Genomic DNA, 14,991 nt, shown 5'->3' on the forward strand with positions numbered 1-14,991 from the left:
GCTCAACTAGTTGGTCTAATCCACAAGGTTTCTTCTTACATTCTCGTCCGAATATTGTATATAGTAGGATGTAATGAATCCTGAAACAGTGCATAAACATGCTTTTAGTATTTAAGAGTGCTGTTTTGGTAATGTCATTACTGGATTTCTTTTTTTCAGTATGAATATTTCAATGCCGTCCTCATTAATGAGCGGGATGAAGATGGGAACTTCTTAGAACTGGGGAAGGAATTCATCCTAGAACCAAACGACCATTTTAATAACTTGCCTGTGAATGTTACCCTGAGTGATGTCCAAGTGCCAACCAACATGTACAACAAAGGTAAGTGGAAGTACTCCATTGTGTGACATTAAAGCTGCTTCTTCATGCAAGAAAGTAGTTTGATAAAGCTAGTCATTGTGAGAGTTTAAGTGATGCTAAAAGAGGCTTCTGGGAACCAATATATTAAAGTCCAACACCTTTGTAGAAAATCAAAATACAGCTAATAAATATAAAGCAATTCATGAGAAAGTACATTTATCAATCCTGTTCTAAATAAGGGGGAAATAATCAAATTCTGTTTTAAGTGGTGACTTCTGGGCGCTGCTCTATCACCCAAGCTAGATATTGCTGTATACTTTTGGTGCATTTTTTATTTCTGAAGCTGCCCCCCCCCCCCGCCATCCCTTTGTATTGCAGTGAGTTTCTAGAAAATGCAGGAAAAGATTTTATCCGTGTTACCAGAATTATTGAGGTTTTTTCCTTGAGAGATGGTAAAGTCCGCGAATATTTTCAGGCATTCCTGTCAGCGGGGGATATGTTTTACTTCAGCTCAACTGACAAATATAAAGCAAACAATATGTTGCCGAAAATTTGAAGCTGTGCTATCAAGTTTTTATATCAAAACATATGGATCGCACAAAATGTAGGACGGGAAATTCAATCATGTGAAGAAAGACATTGAGAAAACTTGACTAATTTCCAATCATTATATTGCAGCGAATGATACTCATTCACACCATATAAAGTGACAAGTTATGTATCTATATGACATTTTAAATGGACCAGTTTTGCTGGTACCGTTCTGTCAGATACAGGAATGCAACTCTGCAAAGGAAAGAAAAAGAAAAAGTTGGGATCTTTTGTTTCCCCACTCTGTAATCCATCTGTCTGCTAATCTGGAAACAAAACCAGCGTTGGAACAAAAGTTTAAGGGAAAATATTAACGTTGGGTTTCTATAGCACATTAACAATTCTTACTTCATTTATCATCCCAACAATCCTCGGAGCAATCCTGAGGGCCTATTCAGTTATTACATTCTGGGGAGAGCGCTTGACCCAGTATGAGCTTTGGCTGTATGTGTGTCCCTTTCCCTGTGGAGATAAAGTAATGGAGAAGCTGAGTTATACTGCATTTAGTGGAACACAGCATTTCTAGACACCTGGTTAATGTTGCTCTGTATTCTGAGGACAGATCAGGTGCTTAGGGAGAGTCTGAGTTATACTCAGTTCATTCATGTTCACTTGACACTTGCTCTCATTGCTAGGTGGAATGGGGAGGAATGTGAGAGGCAGTTCTCCTCCCAAACAAAATGACTGTGCAGGCCCCAAAGCGATGTCATTGGCAATCTAGCGATATCGTGGCTAGATGTTTCCTCAGAAGCGGTGTGTGCAGTTTGCTTAATATCAACACAGGTCTTTCACTTTTCAATGTACACTTCGGATGGGCTAGGCGGCTAGTCGTCACAGAGCTGAATTTGTTGTCCTTCACAGCATAGCTGTCAAGTTTTACCTTTTCTCATGAGGAAGCCTATTCAGCATAAGGGAATTTCCCTTTAAAAAAAGGGAGAACTTGACAGCTATGCTTCACAGTCGCCAATATTTAGAATGGCATTCAATTAGGTTTTGCTCAGAGTAAACCCATAGAAGTTAATGGCCCTAACTTAGTCATGCTCATTATTATCACCATTATCGCTATGATAGCTCTGCACTGGGCTCCTCTCCTCCACAACAACTTTGGAACAATCCATGCTGCAGGGCATGCAGCAGAAGGAGCAAAGGGTTGTCATAACCCCCTCCTCCCTCCCTCCTTCAATTGAGGCCTGTCTCAAGCACCTGCCTGTTCCTTTAAAAGAAGATTAGTCAAATTTACAGAGGACAAGGCTACCCACACCTACCAGCCATTATGGATATGTTCTACCTTCACTGTCAAAGGCCTCTGAATATCAGTTACTGGGAATCGTACAGGAGATAACTGTTGAACCAAGGTTCTGCTAATGGGCATCTGGTTGGTCACTGTGAGAACGGGATGCTAGACTAGATGGGCCATTGTACAGATGGCTATTTAATGGTATGGTGGGGCCAAACAGAATTGGAACATTGGTGTTGCAGTAGATATTTTCTAATCCTACCCCCACTGCAGTCCCAATCCAGATTTCCCCCTTGAATCTGCTACTGGTGTGTAGAAGGACAGCTTCCGCTGAGGGGAATGGTAGTTTGTCTTCAAGTGCAAAGGGTAAACATAGGAGTGGGGACAGGATTTTAGCATCATACATGTGACAGGAGTTAAAAGGAATGTATCTGCAGGTATCTTGCCCACAGATAATTTAGTTTGGGAGAATGATTTTTTTACCTGCTACTGATTTCCTATTCAGGATGGCAATTTTGTTTCTTGGGTTTTTTGTTTTTTTAACAGCTAAGATGGCAACAGGGGCCACATACATAACAAGTATATTTCTCACACTTTCCTTTCCTTTGGGCAGTAGAACAAAAACCACTCAGAAAACAACTAAGTACAGTGAAACAGATAGGGTTGTATCGTATTATTTTGTTACGTTATGTGCTTAAAAACACACAACAACTTTACAAAGACTGGATTCCCACCCCCAGTTCAGATCTCTGTGGGACATGCATTTGTAGTTTGACTTTGTCATTTGCTTCTCCCAGCTCAGCAGTTGTGGTGATGGTAGACTCAAAACTTTTTGAAAGTGAACTTAAAACATCTCTTAATTTTTATGGCCCAGTGAGAGGGAGAGAAGGCCACGTTGGAGGGGGGGAATGTAACCCCATCTCATGGCTTTCTCTGGCTCCCCTGCACACTATGAGTTGATTTGCTGAAAGTTGATAAATGCAAACTGTAATCAATGCTCTGATTGCCTTGGAGAAGAAGTTCTTCTGAGTGTATAGAGCCTTCTCAAAAATATATTGCAATGTGATGAACCACAGCCACTTTTGATGAAGTAGGGTTTTTTCAATTTGCCACTTAAAAGGAGCTATGAATATCATTCAGTCATACTTCCCTAGCAGCTCTTTCCAAGTGACTGTCAAGCTAAGATTACCTATTTTCTAAGATATTATAACTAGAAATTTTTCATCCCTTGAATGATGCATATTGATTGTAGTCTCTCTCGCTATATATCTATCTTCCTGCCTAGTAGTGAAAACCTGAAATAAAATTTCACCTGTCACCGCTGTGTTTAATTTGTTAGCTTTCATGGCTGATAAGCCTTTATGCACCATGGAGCTGAAAAGACCTGTATGCTGGACACCAGATTTTTGAAAATGGACATAGCGGCATGCAACCTTGTACTTCTCTTCATCTATGAAACAGTAAAATAAGTTTGCTGTTAGATTGTGTGCAACTTGGAATAGCAATTGCACATTGTATCTTAGGCAGGGGACTCCCCTCCCCAGCTAAGTAATTTCATTTATGCAAGATTTTTATAATAGTATTATACTTTCAAGGGGCTCGTGAGGCAGGCCTGATGATGTCACAAGCATAAACAGAGGGGAGGAATGGGAAGCCACAAAATCCACGAAAGAAAAGTTTAGGTGCACAGAAATAGGTTTATTGAACCAAAAAATGTTCTGCAACAAAATTGGAAGCTAAGACTCAAGGTGGTTGTGCCTATGAGTGATATATTTCTAAATAAACTCACGTCTGTGCCCCCATGTTGTAATTTTGAAATCAAACGTTGACCCTAGCAAGTAAAACAAAAAGATCATGCGGGTATTTCAGATCTCATTGTGACTGTGTCATATGATCTGTTTGGTACAGTATGTTCAGTTCATTGAGAAACAGCATATAAACAAAGGGGGCAAAACAAAGGGGCTGGAAAAATGCAATAGGCAACCAAAAGGCACTGTGTCTCTCAGCAACAATGCCCCCATCCCAGCTTATCTTGTTTGGTAAAAGAGGTGAGTGGGATGTGCAGTAGCCCTAATTCTAGGCATTAGTTACATGTTGGGGAGATACTGGTGGGGAGATACCAGCAGCACTTTGTAGAAATGGCCTATAATGTAAATTGAGTGCACCATGTATTGATGTTTTCCAGCACCAGCTTTCTTTCAACAAGTGATCTAATCTTTTCGCAAGCAGGAATAGATTTTTATTTGTATTCTACAGAGCTATTTTCTTTGAGGCACCATTATTTATAATAGCTTCCCTCCAAGCCTGCGTCCCTGCAAAACTGCTCCATTGTTTAAATTGATAGCCTGCTTGTTCACAGTTCACTGCTGTGGATTTTTCAGCCGCAGTCCCTACACCAGTGACAAAGTGGCTGAGCTCCGGGGATGGGCTTAATGAAATAAATATATTTACACCGTATATCTGAAGAGTTCTCATTGGGAGGATGTTTCATTTGTTTCTGTTTTGTTTGTTTTTTTAAATCTAACCCTTGTCCAGTTTATTATTGTGATCCATCCACCCTGGGAATGTTTACAGCACATGCCACAATAAAAATTCAATAAATAAATAAATAAATAAGAGTGCAATCCTTGGTAGGGGGGCACATATCTCTGGACTAGAGGTATTGCTTTCAGTATGAATAACGGAATACCATTTTGCCCTTTAAACCAAAATCAGATGCAATAACTGTCATGAAAATATGCATTTGGGAGCTAGTCTAAACCTTTGCACTCAATGGCAAATGACGTCATAATCAGTACTTTCTGAAGTCCTTTGGGATTGGCCATGCCAGGCTTACATTCAGATGGTTGTGAGGCAAATGTAAATATTACAGCATTTATTTATAGTATAGAAGGAAGGTTTAAAGATCTACAAAAGATACATGCACACTTTTTCTTAAGCACTTATTCCATGGTGGGATTTCTTCACTCTGTTATCTTAGAATAGTGTAATTATACATTTCTCCTTTCTATATAAAACAGATCACACTTTGGAACTGTCTTGGAAAAAGAAAAGAAAAAAGATGCCCTCTACTTGCTTAGCGTTAATACTTAGCTGAAGTGTACAACATTTAAAAACTAGGTTTGAGAATTTACAAATTCTTGCTCTCTTTCTCTCTCTTTCTTCTTTTCTTTTTTAGATTATCCAAACTTTTTTGTTCTTTTTATTTTTACTTTGACACAATTCAAAATGAGTTCTATTTAGGCACTAAACTTAATTTCTCCGAATTTGTAGTATCCTGAGCTCTTCTATTATTAATTAATTAATTAATTAATTAAGTTTGTATACCACCCTATACCTACAGGTCTCAGGTTGGTTGCAACATAAAATCACAATATAGAAGCACAAAATACATTATATAAAAAAACCCGAATCTGTGCAATGTGCAGTATTTCTAGAAATAAATTAAGCAGTTCATACAGCACAATGCTTTATTTATTCAGAAATAACTAAAATCAGTTTTGTGAGTTCTATAAAACTAGCCATGGTACATTGGGTTGCAAGCTTAATTTCAGTTTTTTAGAATTCTATTTTTATATACTTCCCCCAAATCAAAAGCTGGAAGCTCATTATATCTGACCACAGTGCCCTTATTTACCAAAGGAATGTGGTGTTTTGTAAGAGGGCTTGTGTTAAAGCAATGCAAAACAGTCCACCTGGGTAGGTGATTACAAAAGCACCAATTAAAGCCCAGATGAAGATATCATGACGCAACTCCTCCCATGGACCTTTTTTCAAATCAGGAAGCATCGGCAGCCAGGAAGGCTGTGGAGCACAGCATAAATGTTTACTGAAAGAGTAGCTAACCTGTGGCCTTCCAGATGTTGTTGGACTACAACTCTCATAATTCCTGAGCATGGTTTTAATGCATGAAGAGTTTCATGTGAACCCCTTACGTTAGAAATCATTGGATCCTGAATGGAAGATAGATAGATATTTATTACGGCCATTGGCCCATCACACAACAATTCCCATACCAACATATATGTACCTTAAACCTCCAAATTTAAAACAGCCAAGAACTAACAAAAAACAAACAAACAAAAAACAAAAGACCAACAACATACAATACAATAAATTTGCAACATAAACATTGCCCTCTGCTCATAAATTAATAAAAGACATCAATGATGATATCACCTAATTACATCCTAAAACATAAATCATGGTTTAAAAGAGTTATCCGAGCCATACAGGAGTCCGTTTTTCTTCTTTAGGGATAGGACGCTGATCAAGAATCTGGCAACCGTGAGTGATCTTAAGGGGATCCTGAATGGAATGTGTTAAGTCCCTGAGCCATGGGTGCTGTATTTCCTTAAAGACCAAATCCAAGAGAACAAAGCAATATTGGTCTGATGGGAGCCTTGAAGCTTAGTTCTATGACTCCATGATCTCCATGATCTCTGTTAGGTTTTGGGGGGGTATTGAAAGTGTAGTCTGGTGCCTTGAGGTTGGTACACATGCTTTAGCCAGGGGCTTTTGTGAGGGATGGGAGAAAAGTTGCTGCGGCCATTTCCAGATTGGTGCAGCAGAGAATCCTGAAGACTGGTGCCCTTAGAAGATCCATGGGATTTTGATTCTATGAATGGGAAACCTCCGAGCCTGCCCTTGGTGCAAAACACCCTGCTTCTGGGATTTCTGCTGGCTACTGCCAGCATTGTGTCTCAGCCATCACGTGCAGCTTTGGGACTCCACTATGGCAGAGCCATTCCACCAGTGGTGCTCTTTCCACCAGCAGAAGCTGGAAGAGAGGAGGGTGTATGTTGTCCTATAGTACCCTGTGGCTGAAAACAGGCTATTCTACACGAAATGCCCAATGTGGAAGCAGCCCTAGAAGAGGAGAATCTGAAACATTATGTTAATGAATACATTATGGAAAGGACAATCTGAGCAACGTAATTTTTTCAAGGTTAATTAGGCTTTGTTTCTACAATACTGGATCCAGGCAAGAGCCGGATAAATTTTAACACAAGATTTGTTAGATATGATGTAAGGTTCCATACCTGGTGTGGTGAAACTAAATTGAGTTATTAATGGGTTCTGCAGAGCTCCTTGGCTGGGTCCCATGACCTGAAGGCTGTTGCAAGTTGCTTGAGCCAAGAGGAGAGAGGGAGGGAGGGAGGGAGGGAGGGAATCTAGAGTCTGGGTTAAGGGGACTTCACTATTAACACACACTCTGAAGATCTTAAACCATGTGGGGAAGGTGATCATTTAATATACCCTTGCCCAGAGCACAACGACAGAAGCGGGCTCTTCATTCAGAGCCCTCTAGCTTTTTATTCAGGCCGGATCCCAAACCCACTCTGCCCAGCTATTCTAATTCTGCTCAGGACTCTGGCTCCATCCCTGATATATGCTGTGGAGCTCATAAGCAATTTAATGCGAAACAAAATCTGTACACAGATGAATTCAAAACATTGGTATAGTTTTTGGATGGGAAACAAAAATTAGGCTGAAAATAACTCCTTATCACCATTTGAGACTACTTCCCATGCTAACAATTGCATCTAGAGAAGCACTCCCACAAATCACTCCTCTGTCAACATTTGCAACATGGGGAGGATTTATTAGCCTGTCACCAAAGAGACAGACATGAGCATGCTTAACTATTCCCAGATTCTTGGCATATTCATGTTTGTCTCAGGAGTAAACACATAAACTGTCTCCATACTGTAATTTTAGCCACACAATATGGGCAAATCAGTCTGGGAATCAGGTCTCAGGAGCAAATCTTTAGAGTTTCATCTCCACAGAAAGTGGTATCATGATGAGGCTAGGAGGTCATGGGTAATTTTCACATATGACGTCTGATTAGTCTGGAGGATTCAAGACTGAGGGGAGACATGATCACTGTCTTCAAAATATTTGAGGGGTTGGCATGCAGAATATGAAGGTTTGTCCTCTGTGCCTCCAGAGGCAGGACGAGAAATGACAGGGAAACAGACTTTGGCTAAGCATTAGGAGAAACCTCCTAACATTAAGAGCTGTAGGAAAAGACTGCCTTGGGAGGTGACGAGTTTCCCTTCACTAGAAGCATATACGCAGATGCTTAGAATCATAGTTGAGATGAATGGGACCATGAGGGTCATCTAATCCAGCCCCCTGAAGGACAGGAATATTTTGCCCAACGTGGGGCTTGAACCCATGACCTCATCCTCTGAGCTACTGACTGAGCTACCTAGGTCCTGCTTGCAGCCTTACCATCGACATCTGGTTGGACACTGTGAGAGCAGGATGGACCACTGACCTGATCCAACAGGATCTTCTCATGTTCTTATGGATGTAATTGCATCCTGCACTGAACAGGAAATTGGACTACATAACTTCCAGCTGTCCCTTCCAGCTCCAACATTCTGTAATAATTTAGGCACCCTTAAAAAAGCGAGGAGCACCCTATTTGGGGGGGGGGAGTGGGGGGCACAATGATGGAACCAGTGATTATAAGTTTTCAAAAGCACAGTTGCATTAAGGCAGCGTTTCTCAACCGCTGTTCCGCGGCACACTAGTTTACCGCGAGACGCTGGCTGGTGTGCCGCGACGTGCGGCGACGAGAAGGGCGATTTGCATTGTCACGTGACTGGCGGCCGCCAATAAATACCACTAACCCGCCGGAAAGGAAGCCGGCCGGGTCACGACGCGGGGTGAGCGCAGCTCTCAACAGCCACCACCACAGGAGGGTGGTTTTAGACAAACTTAAAGAAGCTGGCTGGATGAGCTCAACCTGAAACTTGCTGAGCAAAGGATTGTGCTGGCAGAGAAATCAGCGGCTTGTGAAGCCTTATTATAGGAGATTGCAACCAACACAGCAATTGGCAAGTGTTTCTTACAGTCATAATTATATAGTCAATATAGGGCGGCACAGAGTTAATTTTTTTAACTTTTTTAATGGTGGTGTGCCTCGTGATTTTTTTCATGGAACAAGTGTGCCTTGGCCCAAAAAAGGTTGAGAAACACTGCATTAAGGCACAACAGGGCTACTCTGAATGTAAAGAATACAACTGACTCATTATTCTTTCAGTGATCTTGGAGTGCATGGTAGCAACTAGAGCTACCTACTGCTGAAACAAAAGAGATGGGGGCGTGGGGACACAGATGCCAGCCACGAATAAAGCCGATCTTGATTAAGTGCTTTTCCAGGTCATCCAGGGGCTGTCTATGTAAAACTCCAGATGTTCAGGCAATTCATAGTGAACTGGAGACATTTCTAAAACTTATGCTACTGATTCCTGTGAGCGTATGTGCAGCTGTGCATAGCTTCAGCACATTCTGATGCCTTAAAACCTGGCTGTATGCAGCACTGTCACAGTTTGCCGCATACATCAAAATCATCTTGATGAAGTATGTCTGGACAACATAGTCTGCCAATTTATCCAGACTCATGAACATTACAAATTTGTGTCTGGGCAATAATTAATTCTGTTCCATTTCATGCTGCAATTAGAACAAAAAGCATGTGAACTCTTAAACTTTCTTATTTCCATAGCCTAGCAATAAACCCGAGTTTCCACAGAAATTTAAACGCTATTATGAACACACACACACACACACACACACACTGCAGATAGTCATGTAAAAGGTAAAGGTAAAGAACCCCTGGACAGTTAAGTCCAGTCAAAGGTGACTATGGGGTTGTGGTGCTCATCTCGCTCTCAGGCCGAGGGAGCCAGCATTTGTCCATAGACAGCTTTTCGAGTCATGTGGCCAGCATGACCAAACCGCTTCTGGCGCAACGGAACACCGTGAAGAAAGCCAGAGAGCATGGAAACGCCATGTATCCTGGATATGACATATCAGTCTCCGTTTTCTCCCAAAAGCTCCCTGTTTTGGCCTTGACTGCTAAGAGCTGGCCAGGTATGGGTTTGTGGGGAGACGAGACTACTACTCTCCAGCCCCTGTTAAAATTGTTCTGCTTGTAAACTCTTCATTGTACATCTCTTTGTGGATAGCATGTGTGTGATACTGTGTAAAGCTTGAGTTAAGACTATCTGGAATTTAAGGCACATTATTTGGAAATGTGCTTTATTTTGACAGACCTATCTTTTGGAACACATAATGCTTGTGGAAACGGGGCTTTGCCCATCATTTTATTTATTTATTATTATTATTATTATTATTATTATTATTATTATTATTAAATGAAACTGTCCTTCAAATATTTCAGGGTGGTTCACAAGATAGAAATGCAGGGTAAAAGCACAAAATAAATAGTTAACACAAACAATTTTAAATGTCCATAGAATATTAATCAACCGAAGAAATGCAATAAGTGTTGTCATTGAGCTTTCTTTTCCCTTTGTACATTCCATGGCATTGCGTTTGTTCTGGCTGAATGCAGTCTTTGTCTCAGCTCTACCTCTTAGGGTCAATAATATCTATGACAACAACCTAATTGCTACATGCATTTGGACAATTATATTTCAGATTCCTGTCAGTGTACCTGTTTGTCCACAGGCACTGTTTATATTAAATATCAATAAAGAACCTGAGAGCAACTGCAGAAATGGCACTAAAACAAATTGCACATTGCCACATATGTCTTATCAAAAGGGTGAAAGGAGAAAGCTTCCCCGGGGGGGGGGGGGTATTGCAAAGGTTGTTGCCAGGAAACTTCTCTGAAAAAGGCTAATCAAGAGAGCTTTAAAGGACTGGCAGAAAAGCGAAATACACTTGCTTCATTTTGCTGGCATCTGATTATATTCCATGAAAGAAGGAGGATGATCTCCGCCCTGCTTTGCATTATTACTGCTCCCAAAATAATTTACACATTTCACATCTAAGTAGTAGAGGATACAGAGTACCCGTAAGATTAAGAAAAATGTTTCAGATAAAGCAATGGCAATTTAAGGAATTCATGGAAGTGGAATATAGAATGAATAGTGAAGTCTTCTGCATAGTGTTATAAGAGCTGCTGTGAAATTCTAATCATGACAAATGGTTGGGATTTTAATAGTCTTTTTCAACATCATCTTTTACATACCCAGGAGGTTTGATCTCCATATTCTACAGGTTGAGTAGGTATAATCTGGTCATTTTAAGAGTCAGTGTAATCCAGAGAATATAGAACTTGACTTGGTCATGTTCTGTGGACCTGGATCTGTGTTCATTCTCTGGCTTGGAAAATGATTTATTGGATAGCCTAGGGTAAATTATCCTCCCCTAGGTAATCTTTTTTCCACTTACATTTTGAAATGTTCGCAGGAAACCAGCCAATAGTTTCCATTCCATTTATTTTAAAAAACATATAGCTTGTTTTCAGTTATTTTGATTCTTAGGGTAGGTGACAGCAAAATAATAACGCAAGTAGGTTTATAAAAATGCAATGATGAAAATTTAAAAGTAAGCAATTATAGCCTACGAGTAGTACAAGAATCAAAAGCAAATCAAAGCAAATGCCGCTTCCTCATTTCCCTTATCCATTATAAGCTTGTTTAAAAAGAAGGATCTTTGCAGCTATCCTAAAATGCCCGAGCGGATAGAAATGACTTTCTTTTTCACCTTACCACAGGTGAGAAGCCACCACACAAAAAACCCTGTTCTACATAGAGGTCAATTTTACACCTAGTGGTGGTGTCCAAGGCAGCAACCGCAACAAACCTTTCCCCACTCCAGCAGCAACATTTAAAACTACAGTAGCGTGAAAGAGAAATCTTCCTTCCTGCTCCATTGTTAGATAAATGGTGCGCCGTTTCCCTTGTGATAGGGAAGTGGAATGGAAAAGGCAAAATTGTTGCTTCCCTCCCCCCTTTTGCAAGAGAGCAGAGCAGGGTGAACTGTGCACCCTTTTCAGTTAGTGTAGGTGTGAAAGACAAAGACCTTTGTTCTCAGCTTCCAAAGGTGAGAAATGTGGCAGCTGTTTCCCTCCAAAACACTTTCTTTTGTCCATGGTGCTGCTAGGAGAAGACACAAGGATGACCCTCTCACATCCAGACATCTTATGCTGTCCCAGCATGTGTAGAGGGTATTCTTCCTGGGAACCACCACAAAATTTTAATGGCCTCATTTTGGCTTCAACTTCCTAAATGTAAAGTTTGGTGCTTTTAGTGATTAACATTTAGTTTGCTGTGGTAAGTGTGATTAAAGTAACAGGGAAAATATTTCACTACCTTATTTATTTTAGTATTGAAACGACATGGCTTCAGCATTCTGTACCAGCTGCAGTTTCCAAATCAATCCCAAGGGAAGCCCCACATGGAGTGCATTAAAGGTAAAGGTAAAGGGACCCCTGACCGTTAGGTCCAGTCGTGACCGACTCTGGGGTTGCGGTGCTCATCTCACTTTACTGGCCAAGGGAGCCAGTGTACAGCTTCCGGGTCATGTGGCCAGCATGACTAAGCCGCTTCTGGCAAACCAGAGCAGCTCACGGAAACACCGTTTACCTTTCCGCCAGGGCGGTACCTATTTATCTACTTGCACTTTGATGTGCCTTTGAACTGCTAGGTTGGCAGGAGCTGGGACCGAGCAACGGGAGCTCACCCCGTCGCAGGGATTAGAACCGCTGACCTTCCGATCGGCAAGCCCTAGGCTCAGTGGTTTAGACCACAGCGCCACCCGTGTCCCAAGGTAACCAGTTCATGAATCACAGTGACTAAACCAAGCTTCTTCAACCTCGGCCCTCCAGATGTTTTTGGCCTACAACTCCCATGATCCCTATCTAGCAGGACCAGTGGTCAGGGATGATGGGAATTGTAGTCCCAAAACATCTGGAGGGCCGAGGTTGAGGAAGCCTGTATGGGAAAGGGCATATTTGGCAAACAAAACTATGCTGATAACAGGTACTTCTCACCACAGAGCTTACCTGAGCCCCCAGTGAGAGAGAATTGATCTAGGAGCATCCCCAAACTATGTGCCTGCTCCTGAAAAAGAGTGACTTTTTCAACTCCTCAGTTCCCAGCCCTGGGTACATCTGTATACAGCCTGCATAGGGTTGAAAATTTGGCTGTTGTGCTTCAACTAGTAAAAATCGGTAGTTTTTGTCTTTCCAAACTGATGATCCCTGACCTCTTAGCCAGGTTTGATTTCAGCTAGAACAATGGTTCCTGTCCAGGATATCTCTGGTATTGTTGGTTTTAATTTTTCATGCCCTCCCATATTTAGAAAAGCATGCCGCTCAAGGGAGACATGTCTTTTAAACAAAGTCTGCTCTGTTTTAATGAACAGCATGTGCTTGTAAATATAAATATTTAGATGAAAGCTTAGCTCAAAGATATGTAGCTCAGACAATTCCGCTGCTCCCTCCTCTCCTAGTGTTTTCCTTGATGAATGTTAGTCCAGAAAACAATTCACCTCTTTTCCACTCCATTAAAATTACCCCATTAAACTAAGTCGATTGAGGTCAACCATTATTTTACACGTCATTGGAACTACTGTGCTGAACGCTTGGGCATGTGTTTCTCTGCATTGACATTGAGGAATTTTAAAGTCCCCCCGCCCCATAGTTATTTTAAAAAATTAGTTTTAAAAGAGAGCCAGTGTGGTGTAGTGGTTAAGAGCGGTAGACTCGTAATCTGGTGAACCGGGTTCGCGTCTCCGCTCCTCCACATGCAGCTGCTGGGTGACCTTGGTCTAGTAACACTTCTCTGAAGTCTCTCAGCCCCACCCACCTCACAGAGTGTTTGCTGTGGGAGAGGAAGGGAAAGGAAATTGTTAGCTGCTTTGAGACTCCTTCGGGTAGTGATAAAGCGAGATATCAAATCCAAACTCCTCCTCCTCCTCCTCCTCTTCCTCTTCTTCTTCTTTTCTGGCTAGATTGCTATAAGAATCTTTGTCAATTTCCCTCTACCCACCAACCCCAATGCCATCTCCACAGAAGGAAGATGGCAGGATCCCCAAGGACATGCTTTATGGGAAGCTGGGTGCAGGCAGTAGGGCTGTTGGCAGACCAACTCTGCATTACAAAGATTTCTGCAGTCATGACATGAAGGCTGACAACATTAACCCTGCCATATGGGAATCCCTTGCAGATGATCGCAATACCTGGAGACAGTCAGGTCATGTATCCACAGCAGTGACCAGAGGAGGAATGATCACTGGGAGGAGCACAGAGAAAAGAAACACCATAGTCTTGCTCTAGCAGCAATACTGGACACCTTGATCTGCCCCACCTGCAATAAAACATGTTTCTCCCATTTTGGTCTCTACAGCAATAGCAGGTGCTGTAACTCTCCAGCAGCTTGACTTTACCCCTGAAGGTGTGCTCTTCCATTTTCTTTCAAGACAGGCAGATGCCAACGCACAGCCGCTGGGGAAGATGTTCTTGGATGCTAATTACCCAACCAAAGTTCTCTCACACCTTCTCCTCCTTCTTTTTCAGATCCTGCTATTGTGAATGGAGTCTTTTGGTCGGAATCATTAAACAAAGTGTTTGTTGACAACTTTGACCGTGACCCTTCCCTTATATGGCAATATTTTGGAAGTGCAAAGGGCTTTTTTAGGCAATACCCAGGTAAGAAGAAATTTTGGGGAGGGGAATTGATTACCGCCACCCTGGTAAGAGTGTTCATTTTATTTGCTTTTGTTAGTGAAGTAGCTGTGGTACTCTACTCCTAAAGTGGCAATTTGGACAGTACTTGGCTGGAGTAAATTAATGCTCTTTGAAAAGGAAGATACACATTCTTGGCTTACTGTGTTCCAGTGAACTGACCCTTTCTTGACTCACCCTTCTGCTCTCATTCCATCCTCTGCTTGTACTGAGAAGCAGAAGCACATATGTCAAGGTATTGCTGGCATATTCCTTCTTGTTGACTGCTTCCTGGACTTAGGATCAGAGCAATTCATTCCAAGTTGAAATTGTTCTGAGTGTAAGCACCATTAGCTCAGTCATATA

General features: G+C 41.6%; 1 protein-coding gene across 8 annotated transcripts in view; it reads left to right on the forward strand.

Annotated features, from left to right (window-relative positions):
* CACNA2D3 (calcium voltage-gated channel auxiliary subunit alpha2delta 3) overlaps window positions 1-14,991 on the forward strand; it is a 503,883-nt gene that overhangs the window by 218,943 nt on the left and 269,949 nt on the right. For all 8 annotated transcript variants that reach the window (XR_015948236.1, XR_015948235.1, XR_015948238.1 and 5 more), the window contains exons 5-6: window positions 160-322; window positions 14,479-14,610. Coding sequence is in view for 3 of the 8 variants with exons in the window: in XM_088662250.1 (XP_088518376.1) it covers window positions 160-322; window positions 14,479-14,610 (295 nt within the window). In the remaining 5 variants the exon portion in view is untranslated. The remainder of the gene's footprint in view (window positions 1-159; window positions 323-14,478; window positions 14,611-14,991) is intronic.

The sequence above is a fragment of the Zootoca vivipara genome, chromosome 2 (genome assembly GCF_965207765.1).
Source record: "Zootoca vivipara chromosome 2, rZooViv2.hap1.1, whole genome shotgun sequence".
In the NCBI taxonomy this organism is placed as follows: domain Eukaryota; kingdom Metazoa; phylum Chordata; class Lepidosauria; order Squamata; family Lacertidae; genus Zootoca; species Zootoca vivipara.